This window comes from Malaclemys terrapin, chromosome 1 (assembly GCF_027887155.1).
Source record: "Malaclemys terrapin pileata isolate rMalTer1 chromosome 1, rMalTer1.hap1, whole genome shotgun sequence".
Taxonomy (NCBI): Eukaryota; Metazoa; Chordata; order Testudines; family Emydidae; genus Malaclemys; species Malaclemys terrapin.
In genome coordinates, this window is record NC_071505.1 from 337,922,507 (window position 1) to 337,943,550 (window position 21,044).

Below are 21,044 nucleotides of genomic sequence, written 5' to 3' on the forward strand. Positions count from 1 at the left end.
TATAGACTTAGGCCTGAAGGTTAAACTGCAATTATTACACAATCAGAAAAATACCCCTTCCCGATTTACAGTGCATTTGGGTAAATTCCATGCAAAAATGAATGCAGTACTTGAACATTTGGAATTTGTTCATTTCCCTAATAATTAACAATTTGGAAAGAGCTGTCATAGCAGAAAAACAATATTTTTAAGGAGCTACATATTTTCACTGTTACCCTTCACAATTTCATGGTGAAATGATGATTGAGGGCATGAAGGCTATATTCTGAACTCCACTGAAACCAGATATAAACATTAAAGCCAAGGGGCAAGGAATTAAAGTTTCCTAGAATTCTCCCTACTGCTACAGGAAAGCGACCCCGTAATTTGCATCATATTTAGCAACTCAGACGTTACAAGCATACCAAGCTGGCTGCAGTCAAGCTGTAATACTTTCACAGCAGTGTGTAATACTGCTCAGTGGGCATTTGACTTAAAACAATCAGCATCAGTAAAACTTAATTTCTCCTGTTACATCCAAAATTATTTAAAATTAATAGATTCAAAACCAGAGTGGTGAGTGGATCAAAAGAAGAATTTCCTTTAAATCTCTATTTTCACCCTGATCACCACAATAATACATATGTTCCTTTTGTTATGCGAGCATGGAGATAGCATCACGATTATCAGGCCTTTTATTAATATACCAGCAGAAATACATATACTATTTCTTATTGGGCCGGCTATGCCAGTGATGGTGGTATATTCCATGCCATGACATCTGAAAAAATTAAGGTTTCAAGGCTCAGTCGTCCAAGGAGCTGAGCACCCACAAAACACATTAAGTGTCCAGATGTTATCTTGTCAGTCAGTCATCCATGTGGGGAAATATCCACTCCCATTCTGTGTAGATACATAATCATGACTGCTAACCTTTTGCAGTTGTAAATACTAGCACAAAAAAAGGCAACACTCCATATTGGTAGTGTCGAGCCTCTCCCTATCAATACACACACCAATCTCTAGGCATGCAAGTGACCACAGGGGCCTGAAAATGCAGCCTGTCACATTTCTCTAGAAGATGCAGGCTTGTTCCTAGACACCATCCTGAGGTTTTTTTTAAAACCAGAAAAACATTGAGTCTTCAATCAAATATAGGTGGGTATAGATAAAGGGAAGATGACACATCCACTGAGGGAGACAGAGGGAGAGAACTGCTGCTCAGTACTCCATCTCTCATAACAGACCTAGTAGCCCTGCTGATGAAGGTCCTTAACTCATCTGCCCTCTGCAGCTTTCCTGGTATTTTCATGCCAGAATGACCTGTGCTTCTGAAGCCCCAGAGTCAAATCACTGTGAACTCAGATTTCAGAGTGGTAGCCATGTTAGTCTGTAACTGCAAAAACAAGGAGGATTTCCCCCCTACTGTTACTCACACCTTCTTGTCAACTGTTTGAAATGGGCCACTCTCATCACCACTACAAAAGTTATTTTTCCTCCCTTGGTATCCTATTGTTAGTTGAATTGTCTCATTAGACTGACCTCACACTTGGTAAGGCAACTCCCATCTTTTCATGTATTGATACCTGCTCCTGTATGCTCCACTCCATGCATCTGATGAAGTGGGTTCTAGCCCACGAAAGCTTATGCCCAAAGAAATGTGTTAGCCTCTAAGGTGCCACAAGGACTCCTCGTTGTTTTTGTGAACTCAGAGGCATAAATACCAGGAAAGCCACAGAGTTCCAAAGAGTTAGGGTACTGAGTACCTTTCCACACATCTGCTGCCTCTGAAGAGAAAAGACTCAATGTGTCTCTCTCACACACAGCAGCCTTTATATAGCAGCCAGTTTTCATCCCTATCTTCTGACAGGAAATAGGAGGAGCCAGCAGAAAAAACAAACTGGCTATATTGCTATTAAGGAGCAACTAGGGCTGGAGAGTTGGGTCACATGGCCTCCCAGCAAACCAAAAATGAGAGAAAAGCAGACAGGTGTCCCTCGCTCTCATGCGCCCCACCCCACAGTAGCCCTGGTTAGGTATATACGGTAGCCATTGAATATCCAGGTAAAATATTCACTCAAATACTGAATTCACCCCATCACTCCTTGACAATGAAATACAATAATTAAGTTTTGAGATAGTTCTCCAATATTTTTTCCAGGTCACCAAATGACAGGACTGCAGTATGCCAGTAAAAAATGTGAAAGGCACAATTATTCTTTTTGCAAACTGTGATGTACAACACAAGAGTCTCAAATATGACACCAACAAGGCTACAGCAACACTGCATACATTATTTAACAAGACTGTCTTTATGCTAAAGAATTAATTGCAAAGGAGTAAGATTTACCTGATGAAATACAGGCTCTTTCAAATTTAGGTAAATCTGCAAAGCATCAAAGAAAAAGTGTTACACATACTTTGTTTTGCATACTGAAAATCATAAAGACTTAAGCCATGTTAGCAGAAAAACACAACTATCCACCTACACAGTACTAAACTTGATTAGGCATCGGAGTTCTTTCCCCTGACAATAGCAAGCACCAATATTCTTTGAGTCCCTCCAGATTTATGTCACTATTTAAAAAAATAGGGTAGTAATAGCTACCCTAAACAGATAGTTTTAGATGTGAATGTCGCTCAATTTATTCAAACTGCAACACACATACAGTAAGTTAAAAATGCATTAAAATTTTGAATATAATCCTTGATAGGTACTGAAACAGACTGAACTATAGTCCTCATAGGCAATTAATTTTTTCTTGAAATTATCAATCCGTGTCTGTTAAATGATGCCTCTAAATTCCCACGGATGCTAACAAAAAGTCACTGTAGACGCCTACTGCTAAGGTAGGGAGTTCAAATCCTGTTTTGGAAAAAAGTGGGCATTATATTTATGAAAAGAATTATTTTTTCATTTCAGTCTCAATCTGATCTGCTCCACAATATGCCATATCAAAAAGGCTCAGAAGAACAGTCAATGCATATAAAGATGCAAAATCTGCAATACATTAGGATAAGGGTCGGTAGGATTACTTGGCTTTATCTCCCATCACCAAATATAGAGATGCCATCCACATTAGTTTTAGGTTCCTAGGAAGCGTCCCCAAACATACAGGGAGCACATTGAACCAAGGAACAGAATCAAAATTAACCTTAACTGTGCCACATTTATTTTGATAATTTAAACAGCTAACTTTTAGTTGTGGCTGGTTTTGACTTCTATTTAGCACATATATTGCTTTCTAACTGTAGATCTCAACGCATTTTACAAGGATGACTGAGCATTATTATCCTCATTTTACAGATGAGAAAGTGAAGGCTCAAAAAGGTAAAGAAATTGCCCAAGGTCTCAGAACAAGACAGTGGAAAAGTCAGAACAGCAGACCATTTTTCTGACTCCCAGGACCTAGCACCTGGATTACCTCCCTATACTCTTTATATGAAGGAACTTTTCTTTTACCACATAAAGTGTTTTGGATCAGTTTTTATTTACAGAAGACGTTAAAGTTTCCCATAGAAGAATTACATTTTGCACAATGCAATAACTAAATTAGTCTCCCCAGCTTTGAACAGATTCCCCCTTCCCACCCAGTTTCAACAGCAAGCAATAAAGTACAAGAGATGGAATTTTGCCAGTTTAATATTCCTTAAGTGTTAGGAAAATTACTAATGCACATATGAAAGTTCTACATAAGAAAAAGTTACTTACTATGCTGACTATGACACTGAAAGTTATTAATACAAAAAGCAGAGGATAATTGACACTGTTCTTGTGCTTGAAACATTCGTACCTGAAATAAAACATACAGGAAAGTTACGTCTTACTTTATCATATATAAATGATAAATCCTACAAGAGGTAATGATGTTAAAAAGAACCATTTGTTGGAGATTAAAGGGAACCTGTGAAGAAAGTGACATGAAACGCATGGGCCCTGTGAGAAAATTTAGACTTTCCCACAAGGCCCTGTCACTTTTACAGATGGAATATATTTCACTTGTAATAAATATTGGCCTGATATTTATTCTTAATTATGTTACTGTATGAACAACTTGTTTGGGAAAAATACAAGCCAATACATGCAGGGAAAGATAACCCAATGGAAAAAAAAAAGCCTGGGAAGAAATAATGCCTAAAAAGGCTTACTTTTTTATGGACAGCAAATTAGACAGAAGTTTGATGTGGTTACTAGAAAAAAAATACTGAAAAACTTTCACATAGTAACATGTAGCCCAAAATTGTATAGCATCAGAAAACAGTAAATTATATGGCTGTGGTGCAATCACACTTAGATTATTGGGTACAGTTCTGAGAACCACATCATCAGAAAAGAGTTTGATAAACTGGAAAGAACTCAGAGAACAGCAAACGTGACTGGGGCTGGAGGAATGGATGTGTAAAAAAAATTAAGACCTAAATAATGTATAGCTTAGCTAAACGATGAAGAAGGATTAATGTGTCTACAAATCACCACAGAGGGAGAAGAATTACTTAGCCTTATAGTAATGGAGGAAATGGAGGAAAAATATATATACTTATTATCTGCAAAAAATCTTCAAGACAGGAAGATGTACAGCTCTGGAGAATCCTGCTAAGGGAAGTGGTGGAAATTCCACTACTTGGGATTTTAAATTAAATTGAAACAAGGGCTAGGGAATGTTCTGTATTGAACAATCCTACTTTGGCAAGCAGATGAACTAGATGATCTCTCTTCTTGAACTTCCATAATTTCACAAAATAGAAGCACATTACGTAAAGCACTTATATTTAAGAATTTACATGCAGTATACAAATCACTGTACACCATTTCAAGCAGATTCTGTGCATAAGCTCCTCTTAGGTCTTTTATACTTTTAAAAATATGGAATAACCAATATGACCCAAGAACCGGTGTTTGAACTTTGTTTTTTCTTCTCTGAATCACATTCAATTCAGGCAAAATAAATGCAGAAGAAATATCGGGGACAGGATAAAAAAAGATGGAGAAAAGTTGTTCTCTTATCACAGAGGTCTGGACAAGAGACAATGAGTTCAAACTACAGCGTAGCAGATTTAGATTAAATCTCAGGAAAAACTTCCTAACTGTAAAAACAGCAGGACAATGGAATAGACCACAGAGAGGTTGTGGAAGCTCCTTTACTGGAGGTTGTCAAAAGGAGGCTGGATAGCCATCTGTCTTGGATGGTTTAGATCCAGTGGTTCTCAACCTATTTATCATTGTGGGCCGCATATGCAGCTCTCTCTGTGTTATGTAGGCCTCATCCACACAATATATATACTAGCTGCATGGCCCTGAGGATGTCACATGGACTGCAGCTGTGTGCTGACTGGTCTGCAAGTGGCCCGTGGGCTGCGGGTTGAGAACCACTGGTTTAGACATAGCAAATCCTGCATCTTGGCAGGGGGCTAGACTCAATAGATGACCCTTGTGGTCCCTTCTAGCCCTATGGTTCTATGATTCTCAGATGGGTTCAGATTAAAGTGAAACAATGTTAAGAATGAAAACATTATGGACCAAAATTTTACATCATAGCTGGTGTAAATTGCAGTGCATGCAGCTATGATAATTTACCCCATACAATTGTCAGACACATCGAAGAACATAACTTGTTGGGCAAAAGTCAACATGGTTTCTGTAAAGGGAAATCATGTCTACTAATCTATTAGAGCTCTTTGAAGGGGTCAACAAACTTTGGACAAGGGGGATCCAGTGGACATAGCATACTTAGATTTCCAGAAAGCCTTTAGCAAGATCCCTCACCAAAGCTCTTAAGTAAATTAAGTTGTCATGGGGTAAGAGGGAAGATCCTTTCATGGACTGAGAACTGGTTAAAAGACAGGGAACAAAGGGTAGAAATAAATGGTAACTTTTCAGAATGGAGAGGGATAACTAGTGGTGTTCCCCAAGCGTCAGTCCTAGGACAAATCCTATTCAAGTTATTCATAAATGATCTGAAGAAAGGGGTAAACAGTAAGGTGGCAAAGTTTGCAGATGATACTAACCTGCTCAAGATAGTTAAGACCAAAGCAGACTGTGAAGAACTTCACAAAAATTTCACAAAACTAAGTGACTGGGCAACAAAATTGCAAATTAAATTTAATGTGGATAAATGTAAAGTAATGCACATTGGAAAAAATAACCCAACTATACATACAATATGATGGGGGCTAATTTAGCTATAACTAACCAGGAAAGAGATCTTGGAGTCATCGTGGATAGTTCTCTGAAGACGTCCACGCAGTGTGCAGTGGCAGTCAAAAAAACAAACAGGATGTTGGGAATCATTAAAAAAGGGATAGAGAATATCTTATTTTCCTTATATAAATCCATGGTACGCTCACATCTTGAATACTACGTACAGACGTGGTCTCCTCATCGCAAAAAAGATATACTGGCCTTAGAAAAAGTTCAGAGAAGGGCAACTAAAATGATTAGGGGTTTGGAACGGGTCCCATATGAGGAGAGATTGAAGAGGTTAGGACTTTTCAGCTTGGAAAAGAGGAGACTACGGGGGATATGATAGAGGTATATAAAATCATGAGTGGTGTGGAGAAAGTGAATAAGGAAAAGTTATTTACTTGTTCCCATAATATAAGAACTAGGGGCCACCAAATGAAATTAATGGGCAGCAGGTTTAAAACAAATAAAAGGAAGTTCTTCTTCACACCGCACACAGTCAACCTGTGGAACTCCTTGCCTGAGGAGGTTGTGAAGGCTCGGACTATAACAGGGTTTAAAAGAGAACTAGATAAATTCATGGAGGCTAAGTCCATTGATGGCTATTAGCCAGGATGGGTAAGGAATGGTGTCCCTTGCCTCAGTTTGTCAGAGGCTGGAGATGGATGGCAGGAGAGAGATCACTTGATCATTACCTCTTAAGTTCACTCCCTCTGGGGCACCTGGCATTGGCCTGTGTTGGTAGACAGGATACTGGCTCGATGGACCTTTGGTCTGACCCAGTATGGCCGTTCTTATGTTAATCTGAGGATTTGGCCCGACAGTATTCCACTTAATCCACAAGCCACAGGCAGACGTCAATAAAGCTACACCAATTTACACCAGCTGAAGATCTGTCCCTATGTTTTTTAAGTAGTCAAACAAAACTCATTGCTTGCAACCAGTTCATAACAGGAATAAGTGGATCGGTTTCATTAGCTGGATTTTCAAGGCACAGCCCGCCCTGTTGCTTCAGGGACTGGAAGTAGCAGGTGGGAAAGACAGTATTGCATAACTAGACTCATTTGTTGGAGTTGCAAAATGCTACACAGCTCCCTGAACCAAGAAGGAGAACTGCTTTGGATGTTGTGCCAAAACATTATATTAGTTTTTCTAGGACACTCTTCTACAAAGTATTTAGTTTTCTTAAGAATTTTTTTTTTTTTTTTTTTTTAAAGGGTGTGGAAAGCAGGTTTGACCAGAATTTAGAAATTTCCATTTGGAGCACAGGTTATATCACATTGTCCCTAATGAATGATAACCCTGCTGTTTTTGCAAGTTTCATTACTCTTGTTGTCTACATGCCAAATAATGCTTAATTCTTAACTGCATATAGTGCTTTACATTTGCAAAGTGTTTTTACAAACATGAATTCAACATCCTTGTTAAGAAGGGAGGCAATTTGATTCGTTTATTAACATTTCTACAAGGCTTATCACAGTATTGTCTTATTTTAGCCAAAATTTTATGCCTCATTTACAGCTAGGGAAACAAAGAGGTTAAGCAACCTGCACCTGGTCACACAGCAGGTCTAAGTTAGCAATGCTAGGACTAGAAGTCAGAGTTCCTGGCTCCTAATCTGCCCATTAGATCGTGATTCTTTACTGTTAGTAAAATTGCTGACTGCATTGAGTCTAGCATAGATGTTTCAGCATCAGTTTCAATGAGGGCAGATTGGGTTCCACGTATTGGTCATTACATAAAAGTACCTTTCCAATATTAAAAACATTTGACAAAATGTACTTACAGGCAGTAGACAAACACACAACAACTGTATATCATTGGCAGCTCATCCAACAGCTACAAAAAGCAGAGAAACACCAAAACATGAAAATCACTTTTAACTCATGCACACTGGTGTAAGTTAACTATGGGGAGTCACTTGTTAAGTAGGGGGTTTTAAACAGTTTTATGATACCCAGCTTCTTGACTATATTTTCTATACAACGGTGTCAAATGCCTCTCAACCTTAGAAAGCAGGTGAGTTACTATGCTTGCTTAACTGAATCTTTCAAATATTACATATTACGAGAAAGCATGTGTTCACAGCTCTCTGCCATTTTCACTACTCTCATATCCCTTTTAAACATTTACAGAATTTCCAGGAAATTAAAAATCCTAAAGTACAGGACCTACCTAACCCACAAATTTCATAACCTGCTCAAAACATTTCGTGGCATCTCTCCACCTCTCAATAAAAATTAATCAGTAGGTCGCAGTGAAGCCTCTTTGAGACTCATTTTTGCACAGAATATTACAGAACATTAGTACATTATGAAATATTCTCTGATGCAGTAGCCTTGCTTTTCATTTACCTTCTTTCTAATTTGAAAATTAAGTAAACTGTAGTAAGTTGCAATAATTGGGTCTTCCAATTATGACTGCAAATTAATGCAGTTTTATCTTAAATAATTTTTAAACCATTAGTAATAGGATCACATTTTGTCTAAAGAAAACAAAGTTACTTTTCTGGAGTAAAAAAAAAAACAGTCTCTGGGAAGTAATACACCCACCTTAACTAAGGAGGCAAAAAAGACCTATGCAAAATAGACACTTCTGCTGAGGATGCTCATTTTGCATTTGAGCTTTTGCATTACATACACAGAATCAGAACGTCACCTTTTCCATCAAAACTCTGCACTCCAATGAGTGCTTACATACACGTACATGTGAATTTGAGAGTGTGGAGTTGATTTCTCACTGAAGTTAGCAGTAATAATATAATATATGGAGATGTACCTATCTCATAGGGCTGGAAGGGACCCCGAAAGGTCATCGAGTACAGCCCCCTGCCTTCACTAGCAGGACCAATTTTGCCCCAGATCCCTAAGTGGCCCCCTCAAGGATTGAACTCACAACCCTGGGTTTAGCAGGCCATCCCTCCCCCTCCCCAGTAAAGTCATGAGATTGACAATCTTGAAAAAGGGGTCATTAAATATTTTGAACTTAGAAAGTATGTGGTCTAAATAGTTTCAATTAAAGAACAATTTTTATGTTTCTTTACTTTGACCCACATTTTTTTTTCCAGAGGGAAATGAATTTTCCCAGAAAAGGTAAAATAGGGCCCACATGTTTTGCTGCTGGAGGCAGTAGTACCCCCTTTTCTGAAGGTTATTGAGTGGGATTGCCAGGCTGGAGCTGTGCTGGTACGGAGGCTCCTGGCTCCCGGCCTAGTAGCCCTCAATTTGGGAAGAAGGCCTCTGAACGCTTTGGCCAAAATAAGCATTCCATTTTTTTAACTTTCACGTTGAAAGGCAATTCAGTCATTTTAAGAGAGTGGCTGAGTCTCTCAAGAATGAGAACAAATTAGCTTATCTTGTTTTTGGCAAAAGAAACTTAGAGAATTCAGAAGAGATGACCAACAATACCAGGATAAATGAAGCTATTCATTTAGAAGATTCAGCACTAGAGATGAACAGCCCAGAGTTTGCTTAAACCATTTCTTAGCATTTTTGAAATTTCAATTTCCAAAGGTCTGGTCAGGCATAACCATGTGATTAATCGATGTAGCTCCTTCTTTAAAAAAAAAAAATAAAGTTAAGAAAGAAAAAAAGAAAGAAAAACAAATACTATGGCCAACATTTCCCAAACTGGACACCTAACATTAGCCTCCAAATTTCACATTTTGGTAGTTTTCAAGGACAAAATAGTAGAGTAAATCTGCTAGAGGTACAAACAGATTTCATCTAGGTGAGAACCAACGCCCCCAAAAAGACAGCCTGGCCCAGGCACAAGAAGGAGGGTGTGAATCAGTCCTTTCAGAAGTCTTAACTACTAGATGCCCGAGCATTGAGGAACTTTGGGTGGTGACATGGTGAGCTGATCTAGCTGCCCACCAAACAGTTTTGGCAGCTGTTCTTCAGGCAGCCCCTGGAACAATTTTTCTGAAGCTCTTGCCTTTTCCCCTTTGCTGTACAATTCTGCCTGATGGTCTGTTTGCAATACTGAGTTAATGAAAGCTCCTTCCCCTACTTCAAGTACTGACTTCAAGTCAGTGGCACTGCTATGGGTACCCACATGACCCACAGTATGCCAACATTTTTATGGCTGACTTAGAACAACGCTTCCTCAGCTCTCGTCCCCTGGTGCCCCTCCTCTACTTGCGCTACATTGATGACATCTTCATCATATGGACCCACGGAAAGGAGGCCCTTGAAGAATTCCACCTGGACTTCAACAATTTCCACCCCACCATCAACCTCAGCCTGGACCAGTCCACACAAGAGATCCACTTCCTGGACACTACAGTACAAATAAGTGATGGTCACATAACCACCACCCTATACTGGAAACCTACTGACCGCTATACGTACCTACATGCCTCCAGCTTCCATCCAAGACACATCACACGATCCATTGTCTACAGCCAAGCCCTAAGATACAACCGAATTTGCTCCAACCCCTCAGACAGAGACAAACACCTATAAGATCTTTATCAAGCATTCGTAAAACTACAATACCCACCTGGGGAAGTGAGGAAACAGATTGACAGGACAAGACGGGTACCCAGAAATCACCTGCTACAGGACTGGCCCAACAAGGACAATAACAGAACACCACTGGCCATCACATACAGCCCCCAGCTAAAACCTCTCCAGCGCATTATCCACAATCTACAACCTATCCTGGAAAATGATCCCTCACTCTCACAGACCTTGGGAGGCAAGCCAGTCCTCACTTACAGACAACCCCCCAACCTGAAGCAAATACTCACCAGCAACTACACACCACACCACAGAAACACCAACCCAGGAACCTATCCCTGTAGCAAACCTCGTTGCCTACTCTGTCCCCATATCTACTCTGGCAACAGCATCAGAGGACCCAACCACATCAGCCACACCATCAAGGGCTCATTCACCTGCACATCCACTAATGTTATATATGCCATCATGTGCCAGCAATGCCCCTCTGCCATGTACATTGGCCAAACCGGACAGTCCCTCCGCAAAAGAATAAATGGACACAAATTGGACATCAGGAATGGTAACATACATAAGCCAGTAAGTGAACACTTCAATCTCCCTGGTCATTCTATTACAGATTTAAAAGTCACTATCATTGAACAAAAAAACTTCAGAGACAGACTTCAAAGAGAAATAGCAGAACTAAAATTCATTTGCAAATTCAACACCATTAATCTGGTCTTGAATAGGGACTGGGAGTGGCTGGCTCATTACAGAAGCAGCTTTTCCTTTCCTGGAATTGACACCTCCTCATCTATTATTGGGAGTGGACTACATCCACCCTGATTGAATTGGCCCTGTCAACACTGGTTCTCCACTTGCGAAGTAACTCCCTGCTCTCCATGTGTCAGTATATAATGCCTGCATCTGTAACTTTCACTCTATGCATCCGAAGAAGTGAGGTTTTTACTCACGAAAGCTTATGCCCAAATAAATCTGTTAGTCTTTAAGGTTCCACCAGATTCCTTGTTAGCATTGTCTAAAGGATGGAATGTACTTTTTCTGACTATGGGGACTCATCAGCTAGTAACAGGGGTAATTATGAATCCCTCACATTTAGATCAGCTGCTTCTATAGCTAGCCGTTGAGTGCTGTGGTGTAATTTGTACTAGAAGTGGCCTTGCAGATGCAAAGCTTAGGTACTTTATACATTCTGACCTCAATGACAGACAATAATATGCATAACTGAGGCTGACAGCCTCCAACAAATCCCATGGACATAAGAGAGAAGATTATGGAGGCCATCACCATCCTGATCTTGACTCAAGAGGATGAATGTGTCTCATGTTCTCAGATCTAGGACAAAACCCTTCAAGTCTTCTTGGGAATGAAGCTATATTGAGACTAGAATTTCCTTTCCCAACAATGCATTGCTGAAGAACCTTATTCCCAAATGGAGAAGCAGCCAACAATTACTGCTTTCCACAGAGTTTTGACTTCAGTGCCAAGGGCAGTTGCACATCTAGAAGTGCAGTTTTATACTGCTACAAAATTAAGCAATACATGGGGATACCAATGAACGACAAAATAATCCTAGGCAATAATGTTCAGTAGCAAGTCAAAGCTGTAATGTTGTTTAACATTACAGCATCACAAATGAAAACTCTGTAACCATCTCATAACAGGTAACATCCCTTTTACTAAATAGCCAATTGATTACAGTACTAATTTAGAAACCAGTATCCATTCCTGCATGTACATCAGTACCAATGGCTAACAAAGTAGGGCTCACACTAGATCTATGCTGAAAGGAGTCATGTCCAGTGACTTATAAGGAATAGGTAAATTTATTTTACAGATAAATCTAACAAAATTAGATTAGCTAAGAACAAATCCCTAAAATGACACATTTTGTCCACCTTTAGAGTGAGAGTGCTTTGCCGGCTCTGCCAGACTTAAAAGGTATGTGCACAGCCACCTGTGTTGATTCCTATGAGGGAAAAGCAAATCACCAGAGGCATTTGGTTACAGAATTTAAAAAACCCACCAAATGCACACTTGGGGACAATAGTGAGTTACCTGCACAAGGTTATTCGCATCTGCTGTTTAGTACTAACCTGCATTTCATACTTCAGGGTCATGTGGAAGCACCAGGATCCCAATCCAACAGCTGAAATCAAAGCAAAAACACAATTAGCATAAACATTTGTTAAAAACACATCACAGTATATTATCTTAACAAATTAACTTCACTGACAACTGATCTTTAAATATTGCAGACAGGGACATGTTCACTCATCTATCCAGTTTTTGTAATGCCTTTTAATTGACACCTTGGTCTTTAAAGATCCCACTGAACTTTTTGTAAGAGACTATTTCCCCCAGCATTCTTTCCCATGAAATGGTGGGAGAGCACTGAGCATTAGGATCACAAGAGTATTGTATTCCCAAATATTAAATGTATTAGAACCGTTAAAAAAGATGGAGAAATAGTTACACAGCAAAAGCGCCGACTCTGTGGGTGTTCCAGGGCTGGAGCACCCACGGGGAAAAATTAGCAGGTGCTCCACACCCACCGGCAGCCAAGCTCCCCGCTCCCAGCCTCCTCCTCCCCCCTCCCCCGAGAGCACTGCATCCCCTCTCCTACCCCTCCCTCCCAGCACTTTCTGCCCCCTGCCGCCTAACAGCTGTTTGGCGGCACTTAGGACTTTCCGGGAGGGAGGGGGAGGAGTGGGAATGCGATGCTTTCGGGGGAGGGGGGAGAAGAGGCAGGGCAGGGACTTGGGGGAAGGGGGCGGAATGGGGGTGGGGCGTCGAGCACCCACCAGGTAAAGGGGAAGTCGTTACACAGTATTGTCTTCTGTGGCTAAATAAAAACCACAAACCTGTGATATTTTTGTTGATGTTTAGCTAAAAGGTTTTAAAAGCCCAAATTTACAGAATCTTTTTATCAGGCCACAGGAAACAGGTTTTGAGTTCAGATTTCAAAATTAGTGTCAGTTGCAGCTGTGGATTGCAGTTTATGTAAACCTAATGGAACTATTCAGAAAAGACAAGCAGGTCTTTTCCATTTCTGACTTCTACGAAGCTCTTGATATATGCACCTTGCTTTTTCATTTGATAAATTTGCCCTCTGATCTCTGTATTTACTTCTGACGTTAGTTTAAAGACACCACCTTACCTGGATATCATCTACCTTGTTTTTCTTAGGCCTGATGGAGACAGAGTCTTAAGCCGTGTCTACACTCAGACTTCAGCCAGCATAGCTATGTTGTGTGTGGCCCTTGACCAATACAGCAGTGTGGGCAGAAGCCCCTGGTGTACAGTTAGGCTGGTCTACACTACTGCTTAAGTTGATGTAACTTACGTCGCACAGGAGTGTAACAAAGACCACCCCCCGGAGTGAAGTAAGTTACACCTCTCACGGAGATGGAGTAATTATGCTGATGGGTGAGCGCTCTCCCATCGTCATAGTGCGTCGTCACCAGATGTGCTACAGTGGCGGAGCTGCATCAGTGCAGCTGCGCTGATGTAGTGCTCTAGTGTAGGCTTGCCCTCAGTTATACTGGTAAAGCCATGCTTTTATGGATAGAGTTTGTTTTGCGCAGGGAGAGGGGAATCGGATATCAATAAAAGTGTAGCTTTGTTGGTATAAGTTGCGTCCACAGTAGGAGCACTTTCCCGGTATAGTATACCAGAATTCCCACACAGGTAAAGTGCTGCTAGTGTAGACACTGCCAATTGAACAACAAAACTTTTGTTGTTCACAGGTGCTTAAAAAAGCCCCCCTCTGAAAGACAAAAGTTTTGCCGCAGCAAGTGGCAATGTAAACAGCTCGTTGTTGACAGGAGCGCTCTCCTGTCAACAAGGCGAACCCTGTTCGTAGGGGGTGAAAGTATTTTGTCAGCAAAAGTGCCGACAAACAATGTTTACACTGCCCAACTTTTAGCAACACAGCTGTGTTGCTAAAAGCTGTGTAGTGTACACAAAGCCTTAGAAATTGTTCCATTTAGATAAGACTTGGTGGGGCAGGGGGTTAAGTTTGGCAGGGGGTTGGTGGTCTCTCCTAGTACTTTCAAATGTGACAAGACATGTTCCTTGCCATTAAAATCTCCCTTTTTGGGGGTATGGGGAAGAGTAGATTGTGTATATACCCAGACATTTACCTTTCTACCTAAAACTCTCCCTTAGTTTCAAATTAAGGTATTTTTCATTTTGTCTTAAACTGCTCTGTAGTGTTGCACTCCACTCTAAAGATATAATAGTCACATTTCAGTAATGGGTAAATAGTATATTTTATAGAAAGTGATCTGACGTTTGTAAAGTTTATCAGATGTGCAAGAGCCCTTATCTAGAGGTGTTTTGTTTTTTTATGCTCTGTCAGACTAGTATTACTAGGTCCCTGTCTCCTTACCGAAGAGGAATTGCTAAGCATGCAACTGCTTACTTATAGTCACATTTGCAGTCCAACCATATTGTTTAAAATGTATTGTCATAGATATCTGAACTTCATTAGTGCTCTGGGGAAACTGGACACCATTGTCTATGGTAAGCATATGCACTTCCATTGTTCCTAACTGAAATTTAATTAAAATGATTACTCATTTAAACCTAACACTGTGCACCTGCATCTACACATTCTTTTTAGAGAATCTTTTCATATCATGACCAGCATCTATTCCAACTCCATTAAGATTTAATTGGGAAATTAACCATGTATCTGGTTGCACCTACAGTACATTCTGACTGTCATTCAATTTGGAAACCAAAACCAGTTAGTGTCACTGTAGTCAAGATTACATCAGTATTTTCTCTATAAAATCCTTTTCAGTTTATAAGAGCTATATATTTCACCTTGGGCAGAAACATGGCATGCAAGGTTTCAACTTGTTTTTGTAATTAACAAAGTATGTTGTTAGTTGTAGGTTATTAAAGTTATAAATCCAGAAAACCAATTATAATCCCACTCCACACATACAAAATTAGAAGCTGTTATTTCAGATTTTTTTTTGGAGCCCTTATACATTCAAAACTGTTGTAAGGACTATGTTGCAGAACCTTGGGGTTTCTTTTATTATGAAAGATTATACTGGGTTGAAAGATATTCCTTAAAATGCTTAAAATGAGAAATGCTCTTGAGTCTGTTAAATTCTAAAAAACTATGAATGCTTTAGGTGCAAGCACTGTACATGCACTATTTTAATAAAATCTATAACTGAGGTACCAATACCCTGTCTTGGTGCAATCATGTCAGATTTCCTAAATAAAGCAGGATCAGATCTGTTCAGTATTTGGATGCAAGAACTCAGTGAGAAATCCAGGGTGCTGCATGATGTGGGGCTGGTTATTCAGTAGGTGGCACTCTCCCCTCTGAATCAGTGCCCTAGAACAGAGCTGTGAGAATTGTGCTTAGGGTACTATTTTTTGGATGAGACAGAAAACCCAGGCCTTGAATACTTTTGGTCATAAGAGCTCATGTCAACTTTATGCAAAAGTAATGATGTCACTCTAGAGTCCCGATAAAAGCCATCTAAAGTATATTTTGTCCATCTAAGAGAACCCCTTAAGTTCAATTCTGTTTGCATGGTGGTGGCTTTTTTGCTCCATCCCAGTAGCAGTTAGTAATCCATATACTCTAAGTATGCATTTTGAGAGTCTTGAAGATTGATGCTTCTATATAGTACATCGGTTAGTTTTACTGTTTGACTTTGGTATATGTTCACAGCAGCCAACTAGATCATCATCAATCAAAAGGACATCCAGTCAACACTCAGCTGAGAAGCCACTGTGCTCAAGCAAAAAACCAAATTGTGTGCCAAGATAGCAGGTAAATATGCCTTTTCAAAGAAAGGTAATTGTGAAAGGAACTACTTAACACGACAAAAGGTTACAGTCTTTTGTGCAAATTATAAGTCAGACTCCTTATCTGTCATGGAGGTCGTGGAAATCACGGATTCCGTGACTCCTGCAGGGGCCAGTGTGGCTCACCTCAGGGTACCCAAGAGGCTGGCTCCAGGGCCAACCAGTCCCCGGCCGGCTGGGGCAGCCGCGGTCCACAGCCCCCAACAGCTGGTGCCGCCCGACACCCCCTCAGCAGCAGCTCCCATGCCCCCCGGCACCTCCACCCCAAGATTTAGGCACAGGTATTTTAGTAAAAGTCATGGACAGGTCACGAGCCGTGAATTTTTGTTTATTGCCCATGACTTTTACTAAAAATACTTGACTAAATCGTATCCTTAATTATAAGCATACCCCGCATTTGTCCATCACCAAGCACAGATGCCCCTAACATGCTTACCAAAATAAAACAAAAACAAAAACAAAAATCACAGTATTTTAAGACTGCAGTTTCAGCAAGTTTCTAGACTGAAAAAGGCACTGTGGATGTCATGCTTGCAAGTTACAGGATGCTGACTTGCTGCATCACGCTATATCCACTGGGCAGGCAAGGATCCCATTCCACTCTGCTCATGATCTAAGACTAAGGCCATGTCTACACCAGGAGTGCTTCACCAATACATAGGGCACTACCATATTCATGGTCCATTTTGGTCAATTTCACGGTTATAGTATTTTAAACATCATACATTTCATGATTTCAGCTATTTAAATCTGAAACGTCACGGTGTTGTAATTGTAGGGGTCCTACCCAAAAAGGAGTTGTGTGAGAATGTGTGTGTGTGGGGTGGGGGGAGGCTCGCAACGTTATTGTGGGGGGGTCCTAACTCAAAAAGGAGTTGTGTGTGAGGGGGCAGGATCGCAAGGTTATTGTGTGTGTGTGTGTGGGGGGGGGGGTTGCAGTTCTACTACTCTTACTTCTGCGCTGCTGCTGGCGGCGGCAACGCCTTCAGAGCTGGGCAGCTGGAGAACAACAGCTGCTGGCTGGGGGTCCAGTTCTGAAGGCGTCGCCGCAGCCAGCAGCAGCACAGAAGTAAGGATGGCCTGGTGTGGGATTGCCACCCTTACTTCTGCACTGCTGCCTGCAGAGCTGGGCCCTCAGTCAGCAGCCGCCACTCTCCGGCCACCCAGCTCTGAAGGCAGCAGCACAGAAGTAAGGGTGGTATGTCATCTTTAGGAAAGATGTGGATACACTGGGAAGAGTCCAGAGGAGAGCAACACAAATAATAAAAGGTTTAGAAAACCTGACCTATGATGAAAGGTTAAAAAACCTGGGTATGTTTAGTCTTGAGGAAAGAAGACAGGTGAGGGGAGAAACCTCGTAACAGTCTTCAAATATCTTAAGGGCTGTTATAAAGAGGATGGTGCTCAATCTTTCTCCATGCCCACTGAAGGCAGGACAAGAAATAATGGACTTAATCTGCAGCAAGGGAGATTTAGGTTAGATATTAGCAGGGGTGGCCAACTTGAGCCTGAGAAGGAGCCAGAATTTACCAATGACATTACCAAAGAGCCCCAGTAATATATCAGCAGCTCCCCTGTCAGTCCCGTCCCCCACTTCCCTCCCAGCTCCCAGTGCCTCCTGCCCACTGGCAGCCCTGCCAATCAGCACCTCCCTCTCCCTCCCTGCACCCCCAATCAGCTGTTTCATGGCATGCAGGAGGCTCAGGGGGTGGGGGGTGGGAGGAGCAAGGGCACGGCAGGCTCAGGGGAGGGGGCAGGAAGGGGTGGAGTGTGGGCAGGGCCTGTGGCAGAGCCAGGGGTTGAGCAGTGAGCGCCCCCCGGCACATTGGAAAGTTGGCGCCTGTAGCTCCAGCCCCGGAGTTGGTGCCTATACAAGGAGCCGCATATTAACTTCTGAAGAGCCGCATGTGGCTCTGCATGTGACCCCTGGATATTAGGAAAAACTGTCTAACTATAAGGGTAGTTGAGCTCTGGAACAGGCTTCCAAGGGAGGTTGTGGAATCCCCGTCATCAGAGGTTTTTAAGAACAGGTTCAACAGACACCTGTTGGGGTATGCTTAGTCCTGCCTCAGTCCAGGAGGCTGGACTACATGAGGTCCCTTCCAGCCCTACATTTCTATGATTACATCTCTATGCTGTCAATTCAAATTCAGCCAAACAGGGCAAGAAGAAATTTAAATTCAGTTTGTGAACATTTTTGAAATAAATGAAAACTCTTTTTTGACAAAAAAAACCCCTTCAAAATGAAAATTCTCATTTCAAATTCAAAATTAATTTATTTTTCATTATTTCCCCCATCCCTTGTCCCCTCTCTGAAAGGGGGGGGGGAGAGAAGAAGGAGAAAAAAAGAAGTGTTACTTTCTCTCCCTTTAAGTTTTAAATTTGTTAGAACTTTCCCACTTCTCCAGCAAGAAAGGTAAAAAAGGAAGATAAAATGGTGGGAGGAAGAAAAAAAAAAATCTGTGATTTTTACTCTCGTTCTTTCTTTAAAGATTTTCCTGTTACCACGAAAAATGAAATTTTTCTAAACAAAAATACACATTTCCACTTTGCTTCAAAGGTTTTAACCAGAAAATAAAAACAGATTAAACAGAAACAGAGGGTCCTGTGGCACCTTTGAGACTAACAGAAATATTGGGAGCATAAGCTTTCGTGGGTAAGAACCTCACTTCTTCTCTTGCATCTGAAAAAGTGAGGTTCTTACCCACGAAAGCTTATGCTCCCAATACTTCTGTTAGTCTCAAAGGTGCCACAGGACCCTCTATTGCTTTTTACAGATTCAGACTAACACGGCTACCCCTCTGATACCAGATAAAATAGAAACATTCCACAAAACTGTTTTTGTCAAAAAGCCATTTAACAAAACAAAACATTTTGCTGTGGAGCTAGTTGAAATGTTTCAATCAGAGTTTGAGAGCCACAGCTGTTATCTAATGGCCTATGTGAAATGGTACCAGTTCTTGATCTTCTGTCTTGAACCTGCACACGATGCATATAAGCATATGGTCTGACGTGATGAGCAGGCCATGGAATCCTGATCTGACATTAATGAGCATGCTACGAACTAGAAAAGGAAGCATGTAGCTGAGCACCTCATATGTCTGCCAAGGATCACAGAAAAATCCTCATTTCCTCAGAAGCACCCATTTTTTATCCATACCCCACCTCTTTTTAAACCATGCAATTGAAATAACATAGCAAGCAAGCAAAGGGCTCGAGATTTATTTCCACTCAGTAAAGAAGAGTAATTATACTAAGGCTAGGTCTACACTACCCGCCTGAATCGGCAGGTAGAAATCGACCTCTCGGGGATCGATTTATCGCGTCCCGACGGGACGCGACAATCGATCCCTGAATCGGCGCTCTTACTCCACCAGCGGAGGTGGGAGTAAGCGCCGTCGACAGAAAGCCGCAGAAGTCGATTTTGCCGCCGTCCTCACAGCGGGGTAAGTCGGCTGCGATACGTCGAATTCAGCTACGCTATTTACGTAGCTGAATTTGCGTATCTTAAATCGACTCCCCCCTGTACTGTAGATGTACCCTAAGGTAGAGTAGTTAAAGTAATCTAGTACTTAACCTTATTTGTGTCCACGAGTGGCCTCTACTCTCGCTTCCAGCACAACACCCTTATGTTCCCTGTTCCTTGCCTCGCATTACAGAAAGACTTGCATGATCTAGGCACTTTTAGAAAAGTATTCACTTCATAAAAACCAAACCCACAATCAGACATTCTATAAGTTCTTCCTCAAATAAGTAGAGTATTTTCGAACTAGGAACAAACAGGAAGAGAGGAATGAAACATTTGCCACAGAAATAAGCTTCCCATGTGGTCATCTACATATTGAGAAACAGAGACAATTAGGTTCTGATCCAAGAAGCAGAGGTCAGGGTTACATTGTTACAAGAGTTTCCCCAGCATGTAACAGACTAGAGGTCAGTAACCATACAGAATTTAGCCAGCTGGAACCTCTTAATTCAGAAGTCTTGGCAACCAATAGAAGCAACATAGCTTTTCAAAGTTAAAGGAGACAACAAGCTGCAGTAGTTAAACAGATACTGTGTCACCCCTCAACATTTTTATGATGATCCTCACCACTTCAAATTACAAAGGGGCATATCTAAACAGTGTGATAAGTACAGAATACACACCCTGTTTTAGAGCAGTGAAATTTAGCCTAAAATATATGCAATTACAGTAGTATTGAAAAGGGCTGGAAATGTAAGATCACACTAAGCTATATTATATTTAGAGCAACATAGTCCTTTTATTTCTGAAAGCATTAATACAGATTGCTTGGTACTAGCAATTGCAGATATTTAACTGTCAGTTGATATATTATTTGTTTGAGTGGTGATGTAAGTGTAATGTCATCCACAAATTTCAGGTTATGCAGGGCTGTTATTCACATGGTTCTCTAAAAGAGACTTCCAAAGCAATATCTACAACTGGAAAGAATTTGACATTATGCATGGGCTCTAGCCAAGGACGTGTACAGGTCACATGAACTCTCCCACGCTTCACCGCTCAGAATGGATGCAAAAAATGTTTGTGAGGATATGTATTTGTAAGCAGTTTC

The 21,044-nt window shown here is 41.1% G+C and overlaps 1 protein-coding gene across 1 annotated transcript in view; it reads right to left on the bottom strand.

Annotated features, from left to right (window-relative positions):
* ACER3 (alkaline ceramidase 3) overlaps nt 1-21,044 on the bottom strand; it is a 71,739-nt gene that overhangs the window by 23,506 nt on the left and 27,189 nt on the right. Inside the window, exons 3-6 of the mRNA XM_054015820.1 lie at nt 12,723-12,775; nt 7,947-7,999; nt 3,692-3,773; nt 2,330-2,365 (exon numbers count right to left, since the gene is read on the bottom strand). Of these exons, the coding sequence (XP_053871795.1) occupies nt 2,330-2,365; nt 3,692-3,773; nt 7,947-7,999; nt 12,723-12,775 (224 nt within the window). The remainder of the gene's footprint in view (nt 1-2,329; nt 2,366-3,691; nt 3,774-7,946; nt 8,000-12,722; nt 12,776-21,044) is intronic.